The 11,847-nt window shown below is 44.7% G+C and overlaps 2 protein-coding genes across 2 annotated transcripts; one reads left to right on the plus strand and one right to left on the minus strand.

Moving 5' to 3' along the window:
• Positions 1-65: 65 nt before the first annotated feature.
• On the plus strand, positions 66-2,939 carry SRRD (SRR1 domain containing). The gene is made up of 7 exons (XM_067306885.1): positions 66-169; positions 241-281; positions 373-530; positions 616-714; positions 997-1,151; positions 1,413-1,458; positions 1,746-2,939. Exons 1-7 carry the CDS (start codon positions 66-68, stop codon positions 1,968-1,970), a joined length of 828 nt encoding a protein of 275 aa, XP_067162986.1. The 3' UTR covers positions 1,971-2,939.
• A 100-nt stretch (positions 2,940-3,039) lies between these two features.
• TFIP11 (tuftelin interacting protein 11) lies at positions 3,040-11,774 on the minus strand. The gene is made up of 12 exons (XM_067306883.1): positions 11,487-11,774; positions 11,069-11,222; positions 10,257-10,413; positions 9,597-9,724; positions 8,942-9,094; positions 7,611-8,120; positions 6,812-6,918; positions 6,422-6,590; positions 5,974-6,217; positions 5,181-5,323; positions 4,719-4,884; positions 3,040-3,492 (listed from the first exon to the last, which is right to left on the minus strand). Exons 1-12 carry the CDS (start codon positions 11,681-11,683, stop codon positions 3,137-3,139), a joined length of 2,484 nt encoding a protein of 827 aa, XP_067162984.1. The 5' UTR covers positions 11,684-11,774; the 3' UTR covers positions 3,040-3,136.
• Positions 11,775-11,847: the final 73 nt, after the last annotated feature.

The following is an 11,847-nucleotide window of genomic DNA, read 5'->3' on the forward strand; positions in this document are numbered from 1 at the left end:
CGGGCGCTGTTCAGGAGCACGTGACCGCGCGGTCGCTACGGGGGCCGGGCGGGGACAGGCGGCGGATGGCGGCGGCGACGGAGGGCGGGTGGCGCGCGGCGGGCCGGCGGCGGGCCCGGGCGGCGGCGGCGGGCGGCAGCTCGGTGCTGCGGCGGCTGCGGGAGGCGCGGTGAGTGCCGCCCCCCCTCCCGACCCCCTCTGTGCGCGGTCCCCGCTCACGGCTGCGCTTTGCCCCCTCAGGGACGATCTGCTGGGCTCCGGCTTCTGGGCGGCGAGCGCCGGTGAGCGAGCGAGCGAGCGGGCGGGCGGGCGAGGGCGGAGGGGGGGCGCCGGGCCGCGCCGCCGCCCTGACGCCTCTCTCCGTGCCCGCAGGAGCCATGCGGGGCGCGCTGGGCCGCGGCGACGAGCGGGCGGCGGGCGGCGCGGCGCGGCCCTCGCGGTGCGTCTGCTACGGCCTGGGGCGGTTCTGCTGCTGCCCCGCCGCCCGCCACCAGCTCGCCTTCCTGCTGCTGCTGCTGGAGGAGCTCGCGGTAAGACCCCGGCCCAGCCCCCCCCGGGCCCCGCCCGCCGGGCCCGGCCCCCCCCCCCCCCCCGACCCACGGCTCTGCCCTGCAGGTGCCGCGCAGCCAGTGCTTCGTCTTCGACCCCGCGTTCTCCGAGCAGGAGCTGGCCGTGCTGGGCGAGCTGGGCCTGCGTGTCCTCCCCGACAACGAGGTGAGCGGGGCCCCCCGCCGCATCTCTGCTCTCACCCCCCCGACCGCTCGGGGCGGGTCAGCATGGCCCTTCTTCCGCAACAGCACTGAAGGGCTCTGGACCAGGCGACCCAAAGCACCGCTGTGGGTTCGCAGGGCCCCGGCTCTATGCCAGGGTGCTGGAGAGCTCCTGCGGTTCTGAGGGCTGAGCACGCTGAAGTGACGTTAGCTCTGCTTACACCGTCGGCATTTAGAGAAGGGGAGAAACTAACTGTGAGTAACAACAACTGTTGTTTATATGCAGGAGGGGAAACACTGTGTTCATGAGTCTGCCACTCTCTTTTATATGATCCACTGTGGAAAAGCTCTGTATAACAATCTCTTGTGGAGTAACTGGTCCATAGGAGCACTGTCCAAAATGGTCATCATCGGAAACAGCTTTAAAGGAATTGAGGAAAGGTACGTACCTGGCCCCCAGAATGGAAGCTTTCTGGTGCTTTCTGCTCCTTGGCTCACTGCAGCAATAGCCCTCTCTGTACTTGCTTTCTTTTATGGCTCCTGACAATGATTTTCATGCAGTACTCAACTCGCTGTGAAGTTTGTAGTCATCAACACTCTCTTTTCTACCCTGCACTTCTGTTTAGAAAGGGAGGTGTCTCAAATTCTTAAGAATATCAAGCATGCCTAATGCTAGTTTACCTTGTTTTTTTTTCCTGGTAGGCTGTTGTCAAGAATCCTGGAGAGAGATTATTCTTACATAGCAAAGGTAAGAAGCACTAGCTTTGTAAATACTAATGCTTTGCATTGACAAAGTACCTATTAATGAGAAAAAAATTGCAAGAATTATAATAAAAAAGCTTTTAAAACCTCATTTCTTGGCTGCTCTAGTATAGAGATGAATCTCTCTAAAATCATCTTATTATCTACAAAACCCTCTGCAAACAGGGTTTTTTGGTTAGCTTAATACCATTCTCCTCTTCTCTGTATCTTAACATATCTTTCCAGAAAAGTTCTTCTGCATCATACACAACTGTTCTCTTCAACTACTCTTAGGTCTTAAAAGGGACAGAGGAAATTGCATTTCCAACTCACCCTCGGTATATGGATACATTTAATGACACCTCCATCCACTGGTTTCCCTTGCAAAAACTCAAGGAACTCTCCAGCGAGGTTTGGGAGTTCCTGGAAGAGCCTACTTACCAGGAATGTGACGACTTGGAGATCATCAGAAAGGAAGACAAAGTTAACCTGTGCAGTCCTACTGCAGTGGAGTCTTAACTGTGCTCTGCAACTGGTGCCTTATTTTGTAGGGCAGCTTCGCCCTTCCCTCAGCAACTATGTGCAGTTGAGGTTAAGCTCAAGGATTGGCAATGTCATCATCATCTGCCAAACTTAACTTAAAACTGGCAGCACCTGAAAACTGACCTTTATGGGACAGGTTTGTCTCTAAAAGTGATTATTTAATAAATGCAAAAGCTATGCTGTGGCTTATGCTCACTTAACTACAGCTAGCTAATTTAACTTAAAAAAAAAAGTTTTAAACCACTCATGCTGCTTAATGATCACTCTTCTGCACCATTCAAAGTCTTTGTACTTCTCATAATTTGAAGTATCCAAAAGGGCGTATTATTTGTGAAGGACTTATAGTTCAAGGTGTTAATATCCAGTTCCAAATATAGGCTTAAAACACCTCAGCTGAGGACTGGACAGGACTTCAGCTGTCTAGTGCTGCTAAAAACAGCTCTTCAGCCACATTCTTCTGTGAAGAATTGGGTCTTTCCCTTCTAGAACATGAGGGAAGGAAGAAAGGGGGGAAAAAAACCAAACTTAGTTACCATTCCTCACTACTGAGTTTCCCATGGTACATGTTCTGTGAATATACTGAAAAATCACCTCCCTTCTAGCGCTGTGTTTTGACAGGGCAAAGAGGGGCTCCTGGACCTGACAAGGGCCTGAGGTTGAGAACAGGCACCAGCTTTAATGAGCCAGCAGCACACCGTGGCCAGCTGAGCGAGGAACATTATCAGGATAAGAATATTCACTGGCAGCAGTTAGAGGCTGTGAAATCTTCATCACTGGAAACTTCTGAGACTTAGCTTGACAAAGCCCTTGCTGATCTGGGGTTGGTAATAGCCCTGCTTTGAGCAGAGAACGACCTCCAGAGGTCCCTTCTAACCCTCACTTGCCTGATGATGTGAAAGGACAGCTGATGGCTCTGTATCAGAGGTGGCAATTACACTAGCGTCAGAACTGCTCGTTTCTCCTTAGCACCAACTTCCACATGTAATTTTACCTGTTGACACCATCTGAACAGCTCTAAGAAAAAAATCCTGGCATACAGCTGAAGTTTCGTCTATTTACAAATTTGTAACTTCTTTATTCTAAGACAGTTACATTAAAATACTAGCAAGATAATCTTGCTAAAACAGTTCAAAGCAGGGGCCTTATTTAGCCATGTCAATGAGACTCTGGAGAGAGGTTGGCACCCAAGTCTTTTCTCCCTGTACAAATACAACGCCTCTGTCAATGTAAATCACAATCCGTCCAAACGTATACAACTGTTTTCCTTCGTGCCGTTTTCCAATCACAGGCATGAAAACAATATTGTGTTCCTCTGCTTTTGTTTGAATTAGGTCCTTAAAGTTCATTGGCACGGAGCTGGCAGCCATGCCTATGCCTCGCTGGGCCATGTTCTCAGCCTCTCGCCGCTCCTGCATGGCTTCATACTGAAAGTCCTTCCTTCGCTCTGTGTGCGTAAGGTAGGCGATGTTCTCCCGAGCACCCGGCTGCATGTAGCCACCTGTTTGGGAGTGAGATGAAACATGTGAAAACAAGGTCCCAGTCCACTCTTAGTACAAGGTATATAAGTAAGCTCCAATCCAGGGCACAGGAAGTATCAAATCCTGTAAAGCAGATTCATAAAGTTTTGAATCCTCCTTTTCAGACATTCTTGTTTCTTAAGTTTTACAGTGTTAATGCTAGTATGATGTAGACTAGGTAGGTCAGTCAGTGAACTGCAAAAACGACAGGATTTGATACAATCCCAATTTGTATCTGAGCACGCACAGCAGAGGAGGATGCTGCACTGCTACTGACAAAGGGAGAATTTGAACAACAGGTTTTGTCTTTAAAGAATGTTTTTTGTTCTTTCTGACCTGTGGTCTCCACATGCCACCTCGAACAGTGAAACAGTTACGAACAGTGACTGCTACAAAAATCAAGCAGCATCATATTGCAGGAAGAGGCAATTCATCGTACTTTCACTATCAGTTTTAGTTCACTTTGTGGCTGCCCTGAGTAATACCATGCCGGAAGTTTTGCAACAGATAAATTTCTCTTTGTGCAATGCTTGCCTGCGATTGTATCATTTTACTACAGAAATAAATATAACACTTTAAAATAAAGGATTGCTTGAAGTCTATGTTTCTGATTTAGATTCTCCATCACACTATACAACAAATTCCTAGAGGAACATGAAAGTAGTTCACTCATTGAGGGCAAGACAAATTTTAGATGCTTCTCCTCCCCTCAGGCATTTCCTCCCCTTTTTATACAGTTAATTCCCAGCAAATTCCTAATGATCTTTTATGTCACAGGGAGAGGCCTGTGGAAGCGGGGGCATTGCTCTGAAGCTAAGGAGAGGAACCAGTATCTCACCCAAAAGGAAAAAAACACCAATGAATTATAGCTTCAGAACCTAACATTTTTAAATGATGATCTCTGATGGTCTCTCAGTAACTGACATAAAATATACTATATTCACACTACACTGAAAGAGTCAGTTGCTTAATGGCAGAGGCAACCAATCACCAAAAATCTGTTTCTGCTTCAGTGAAGTGCAGACAATTAAGTAACACCTTACAGCTGTTACTTATGGACAGAACAAGGTAAAAAGCATTTAGAGTTTTACTGCTCATTGGAGCTGCTGAAATGCTAATTAGCAAGGTCATAAACCTATATACAGACTTGCAGGAACCAAATGTTGCTTTATCGGGAGAAGTGGAGCCATCACAATAAGCCACCTACCAACACTAGAAGAGACAGCGCGGTTCATGATATCAAGAGCTTCATTAAATTTGTCTTTGATCGATGGATGTGCCAACACTTGGTCTGAGAACATGGATTTCCAACCCAAGTACCACTTCGTGATCTCTTCATAATTGGGGCTGTTACTAAGCCAAGAGCACAGCACCTGCAAAGCAGTATGACAGATCAAATTCAATAGGACAGAGAAATGGGAGAATTTATGGGAGAAAGTCCTTATTATCACTTAGTATGGCTATTAATGAGCTTTCATTATGGAGAAAAGGACTGTGACAGTCTTAGGAAGCAGTCAATAATCTGATGGGTATGAAGCTATGAGGGGCAATCACTCCATTTTACAGAAAAATTCCAGTACTGGGGCAACAATTACTAGGCAGAAGTCACTAAAAGACTTCACTGTGAATCAAGCCTATCAAAAGTTACTCAGCCTTGATTATTTCTCACCTGCAGCCACTTAGGGAAGAAGTGTTTCTCCAGCAGTCCAACAAGACTGGAGACAGAAATCATTCCCTCCCAGTCAATTACCCAGTAGAACGCATCCATGTGCTGCTGGTGAGGGTTTATGATGAGCTCATTCAAACACATCCCTGGGAAATGAGGAAGGAAAGTTAGAACAGAACTTGACTCACTGTTTTCTCAGTGCTTTGACCTATTTAACTAGCAACATACATGATTTGAGGAACAGTTGTATTGAATATTACCCAAAAAGACCTTCAAGATCTTTAAACTGTTTGGCTGCCTCCAAAACAATATGTAATTGCTGGAAATGGAAACAATGTGCTGCCAGAGTTGAGAAACTTAAAACATAAAATTCTTATTTTAGACTGAAGAGCCTTTCAGCTGGCTTGCATTGCTGAACAATAAGTTACAAGATCTCATGGTGAAAGCATTAGCATAGACCAAAAGAATATAGGAATTACAGAAAGACATTTTATAGCACAGTACTACCTGACAGCTGTCAGATATTATTGTACTCGGCTGATTCCTCTGTTCTCAACTGAGTTGGAGAAACAAGACAAAAGCCACTAAGAATAACCAGAGCGCTTCCCCTTTTCTAAAGTGTCTATCTGTCCAAAAAAATGCATGACAACAGTAACACAGACGATGTAAACTTGCTCTAAACTAATTAATAATATCCCTTTTGAAACAACACTGGCAACTTTGTCAATATATATCTTTTTCCAGGTGTAAGGAGGAAGCTGGCAACCAGCTGATTCAAGAAATTGGCTTGTCTCACCTAGTTTAGGCACAATGTTTTTGACCATGAAAGCCTCCCACGACCCTGGTGTAAATACATCTTTCCAGGGCTGAAGGATAAGTTTGGCCGAGGAGTCACTGGGATGCCATTTCTGCAGTGCATTCGCCAATTTATTTCGGATGGGAGAATACAGTGGTTCTAATCGCGCCTGCATCAGGGGAAGCCAGGGGTGAATCCAAGAGTGGATTGGGACTGTGTCTGTCAAAGGATTCCAGCTTTCAACCTTGAGGCAAAACAGAAAAGATAAAAGTAAGTCTATTCTTTAATCAGTAACCTCTGCCAGATGCAAAAAGCAGCATAATGCAACCCCCTAATTGCCAAATACATTGTCAGAGGCAACGCACCAGAAGTTTGGAAGTTTTAGTTGACTAAGTTGAAATACTGGCTCAGAGCACAGCTTCATTCTAAAGCAGCTCCCTCATCTTACCTCTTTCTGTAGCTTGGGGAAGATGAGCTGATCCAGAATGTTATCCAGTATCCATACAGGAACAACGTGCACCCAGCTATCCAAGAAGTCCACCATTGACCCACAATTCCTAGGTTGCCACTGTGTTACTATGTTTCTTACATACGGCATCCAGATTTCCCACATCAGTCTAGGGAAAAAGCAAAGTTAAGCTTAAAACTATAGCTTCACGCCTAAATAAACCAAATGAGTAATAGCTACTTAAAAGCTGCTTTCTTTTATATAGCTGACAGCTGGATTTTAATTGACACAGAGAGAATTGTTTAGAAAGCACACATCCATCTATTTTTCTCTGTCTCTAAGGAAGCAGCATTTGAAGATGCTGCACAAAGTACAGTTCATGTTATTTACCTGTGAAAAGCATCTGTTGATAAATCCTGCCCACTGTGTGATAACAGCTGATCATTTTCCAAAAGACTCTTCCACTTGGCTATAATCTCTGTGCCATACGTACAGTCCTGGAAATGATATAAGGCATGGGCGGTCTTTATCCTTTTTCATTAATTTCAGCTGGTATCTAGAAAGAGCAGGCTGATGGTATGCTTAACGAGAGAGAGCTTTCTCACCCAACTCTTCTGTCACTCAAAGGCAAGCCAGGCACTTGTAGCCGTTACCAGTAATCCCACAGGAGGAAAACCCCACTTTATGGATTTAAAATACCCCAAAGGGAGAAAGATTATAATCTTCTTTTCTTTTTTTTTTCCAGGTGTACAGAGAGAACCCAGACTCCTTCACCTATCACAGGCTAAATGGCATAAAGAATAGACAGCACAGATACGACCACTTCAAAGACAGACCTTTCAGCTTTTGCCAAAAAAGGAGTAGAGACTTAGCTTTCATATACTTTGTCTTCCCAACAGCTGCCCTCATAAAAGGGCTTGATTTTAATCTTACAAGCTTCTAAATGGTTCATCATTTTACAGAACACTTCAGCATTACCAAATACCTGGATAGTGGTGGAGATCAACCTTTTGGACACATTTAATTCACTCTACCACGAACACTGGGAGTTTTCTCTGGAGCTTTCCTCTCCCCTGCCATTTAATCAACACTTTGATCAGAATGTGGGGCAAGAAGTGGAGGGAGTCAAAACAGTAAAGGCAACTTAGTCATCAAATAAAAACTGTGAAGAAGTCAAACTAATACGCACCTTGAGGGGATCCCAGTTCTTGAAGTAATCTTTCATGAGGGGATAAACTATTGCTACTGCCAAATCCACCCTATCAGACATTCGGTACTCTTCATAGTACTTGTCTTGAAGTGTCTCAAAAATCTTTGCACACTCATCCAAGGTCAGGGGGTTTTCACAACTGGGCTGCATCCGTCTCTCGCACTCTTCCACCATCTCCAGGACTTTGCTGAGATTGCTAATTGCTGTCTCCTCATGAGAGAGGACTTCAGACATCTTCTGTATCTCATGGGTCAGGTTGACAACCATGTCTCTCTCATACTGCAGTTGCCGGTCATTCTGGATGATCTCCTGCTCTGTGATGTCAATGAGAAGTTGTAAGTTGTGCTCCAGCTCAGGCAAGGCAAATCCCTGGGGCTTCGAGTCTTTGCCCAGTGGCTGCTGAGGACTGTCATCTGGAATATTGTGCTTGTGGCTAATTTGACTGTAGCTGTAATAAACCTTTTGTTCACGGCCCGTCATATCTATAACCTTCCAACAAACAAGAACAAGCATGTCTTAAAAAAAAGAAAATCTTATTTCATGCTTAAATTGAAAATTTGGATTTCTGAGATTTCCAAGCACCTTAATTACTCCAACAGGCTACTAATACAATCAGGTATTCTGAATCGTCTAAAAAGGCCTCCTCTCCACATGAAGATTTAGAATGAATGAAGAACACTACATGGAATCAGAGCTGGAAATAAGTGCAGAGAAAAGGCCTCTTTTTGACCTCCGAGTTTGGAGAGAAATGTCCTCTTTCTCTAATGCCAATTTTACCATTTCACTGAGTATTTCTACACAGAGTGATGATGCAAATAATATACAATTCATTATGGCACAAAGTCTTAGCTTATTTTATATGTTTTTAAAGACATGTAATTTCAGGTGAATAATTAAGTGCATCAAGGCCAAATCTAGTTACTGTCCCTTTTAAGTGGAGGATGGTTCAGAGTATGTGCTCAGATGCACAATCATAATATGTACAGCTGGGCTTTCAGAAGTGGACACACTTTTGATTTATGACAAATGTGAGACAATTAAACTTAACTCATAATGAAAGACATCTAAGCTAATCTGCATTTTCCTGAGGGCAAAAGGTTGCCTGTGAACAAGTGCCACGTCCCAGGTGATGCAGTAGTGTGTTAAATGACTTGGTGATAAGTCTGAGGCCTTTGATTTTCATGAGGCTGTGGACAGCTCATTCTTATAACTGTCTTCTATTAAGATTAACAATGGCTAGAAAGCACTCACAGTACTAACGCAGACAAGTCATTTCCCAGAGATGCCATCGCTTAGGTTATCAGCCTTACCTTGACTTGAGACAGCTCCTTCTGAGGTGCTGAGAGCTGTTTGCTGATCCTACCCTTGGCTTTCAATTCTTCTACTGTCTTATAGTTGTATTTGGGCTTTTTCTTGCCTCCATTAGGATCCTTCCTCCACTGACTGAGCTCTTTTTGAAATTCCTAAATAAAAACAAGCAGAAGTTGCAGGTTGCTCCTCTGTCATTAACAAAATTTCTCTCTCTTTTTCTTCAGAAAAAATAACCAGCAGATTAATGAAGAATGCCGTACAGCAAAATAATAGGAATAGTAAAGCTGAGTGACAAACTGGCTCAGCAGCTGTGGTCCACTCAAACATGCTAATCACGATGCCAGCAATACTCTTCTGTTTTTTTTTTTTTTAATAGAAGGAAAAAGATCCAAATGTTTCTACCATTTTAGCCAGACAAAGAGGATTTATTTTGGGTGCTTCTAGCAAGACTACTGGAATAAAGTGAGCCAGAATTTATGAAAAGAACATTATGTTGACAAGAAAAATACATCTACATGAAACAGTGTTGTCTTTAGTTTCTTACCTAAAACTGGCCTGAACAGTTTTCTCTGACATAAAAGCTGATACCAGACCTGAATTTCATAAAATACAACACAACAATGACAAGAGAGATACCAGGAATCACACACACACCTCTTCGGCTTCCTCTTCTGAGTCAACAACGGGGAAGTCTTGCAAAGACTGATTGGTTCTTTCAGAGCCATATGCCCCCACAGCTCCTTTGCCTTTTCTTTGTTTGGCCTCAATTGGATTGATAATACCTGAAAAGGACAGTAGGTAGACCAGAAAGGATTACAGTTTAGTTGCAGAGAAAGAACTGAAAGTGCTTTTCTTACAGTAACCTGAGTTATCAAATTAGCAAGAACCATCTGGCCTGGCATTCTGCCTCTTAGGCCATAGTATTTATGATGACTATACTGATTTCTTAGTGGCTATAAAATTACTTAATTTAGGCAGACAGCGACAAAATGCAGAGTACTATTCACATATGTATTTCACTGCTTTTTCATTCTACCACATAAAATAACATCTCCTTTGATTCTGAGCTGACTACTCTTAGAATTTTATCTCCTTTCTTTCTTCTTCTCATGCAAAATAATGAAAACACAGAACTGACCTATGGTAAGTTAAATGTAATTGAATCTTATCATAAGGATTCACATCATTTGCAAGAAATGTCAGAAAATGAGAATGAGGTTTTAAGCCACCTTGAGATTACAGTTCCTTAAAGAATCCAATCTCTTGTCTGAATTCTGAGTTAACAAAACACAAACAAACATGCAATCACAGTACCTTGAGCATTCTTCCCAAGACCTCTTCCGGGGACATAACCCATCTTCTGGAGAAGCTTCTGTCCAATTCCCTTAGTGTGTCTCTCCCAGCTTCCAAAATCCATGAAAGATTTGGTCCCCCCTACAAAGCCTTTCTGACTGGGCTTGAAATTACCACCCTGTTTAAACAACAACAAACTTTTTAAGGCAATATAATAACTAAGCTTTGTATATGCCAACTCAAAACAGAGGCATCCTCCTGAAAAGGTTCAGCTGTCACCACACTGTACTGCTGTTTCTCTAGCTCATGACAAGAGAGCAGCACTGTTGTGTCCATTTAAGCAGCCTGTCACTTAAGAACTTTCCATGTAAGCTGCCAGTTATTAGGCTCTATCACTGACTATAGCTGCAACTGCTACTGATCCCTTCTGTGTTTGATGGCTAAAAATAAGATTTGGTTTTTAATCTGTAACATGCTCACACTAATCATATTGCTCTGTGGGAATAAATCAATCTTTGGGATTTTAAGAATTGAAAAAAAGGAAATAAAACACGAGCCTTCTTTTATTTTTATCCTCAATTAATCAAAATGAATAAGATTAGAATAGAAGGTCTCACAAAGGAGCAATATTCCCAAGGACACAAAAGACTATAAGTATAGCTATAAAAATATAGAAAACATTTCCTTTAACTACAGGCACTATCAGTTCTCTGGTTTACAATTACTTCTCCCTTTCTTGAGTGCTCTATTATTGGTTCAAGAACTTTGATGTTATTATGCCTTAAGTTTCATAAATGCATGACCCAGAATTAAAAAATTTCTGGATAACTCACAGTTTTTAACTTCTTTGGCACAAACTCTTTAGGGATTTCTTCCTGCTTAACAGGCTTTTCATCTTCATCAGAGTCTTCTTCCGACATATCCTCAGCTGCTGACTTTTTCAGCCCAGCACTGATGAAGTTCACAGGCGCTGAGTAGTCCCTAGAACTATATGTATATTAAAGAAAAGGCTTCTGTAAGTGGTCACGGCATGAATTCTGTCCCGGTGAACCCGTGCATGTCCCTACACAACCCCTGAAATAGTTCTGCTTATATCCCGCTCTAAAAGTAAAGCTTAAAAACTGCTGGCTAACTGCGGGTATGAGGTTACTGCTTTTTTTCTGTCCGGAAATAGCCGCGCTTGCCCCCCGGGCAGCGGGAGACGGCCTGCGCGCCCAGCCCGGCCGCCCCGAGCCCCGGCGCGGCGCGCACCGCTTGCCGCCGAAGCTGGGCCGCTCCTCGTCCGAGTCGCGCTCGGCCCACACGCCGTAGGTGGCCTCCTCCTTGCTCTGCCGGTGCCGCTGCCGGTGCGGGTTGAACTCGTTCTGCAGGTCCCACTCCGACACCTCGAAGCTCTCCATCTCCACGCCGTCCTCCCCATCCGTTCCGTACAGGTGCGACATCGACATGGCGCCGCCGGGGCCCGCACGGCCCCGCACCGGGCCCCGGGCCCGCTCCGCTCTGCCGCCGGACACCCCCGCGGGCCGCTCCGGCCCCGCTGCGCGCAGCCCTGCCGCCGGAAACCCCTCCGGCCCCGCTGCGCGCGGCCCTGCCGCCGGAAACCCCCCCCCTC

The sequence above is a fragment of the Apteryx mantelli genome, chromosome 17 (genome assembly GCF_036417845.1).
Source record: "Apteryx mantelli isolate bAptMan1 chromosome 17, bAptMan1.hap1, whole genome shotgun sequence".
NCBI lineage: Eukaryota > Metazoa > Chordata > Aves > Apterygiformes > Apterygidae > Apteryx > Apteryx mantelli.

Excerpts from the sequence above, each read along its gene's own strand:
- SRRD (XM_067306885.1), top strand. The coding sequence starts at position 66 with ATGGCGGCGGCGACGGAGGGCGGGTGGCGCGCGGCGGGCCGGCGGCGG. Across the intron at positions 170-240 it reads CGGCGGCTGCGGGAGGCGCG|GGACGATCTGCTGGGCTCCG; the intron begins GTGAGTGCCGCC and ends TTGCCCCCTCAG. Across the intron at positions 1,459-1,745 it reads ATTATTCTTACATAGCAAAG|GTCTTAAAAGGGACAGAGGA; the intron begins GTAAGAAGCACT and ends AACTACTCTTAG.
- TFIP11 (XM_067306883.1), bottom strand. The coding sequence starts at position 11,683 with ATGTCGATGTCGCACCTGTACGGAACGGATGGGGAGGACGGCGTGGAG. Across the intron at positions 6,591-6,811 it reads TCAACAGATGCTTTTCACAG|ACTGATGTGGGAAATCTGGA; the intron begins GTAAATAACATG and ends CTTTTTCCCTAG. Across the intron at positions 5,324-5,973 it reads AAACATTGTGCCTAAACTAG|GGATGTGTTTGAATGAGCTC; the intron begins GTGAGACAAGCC and ends CTCATTTCCCAG.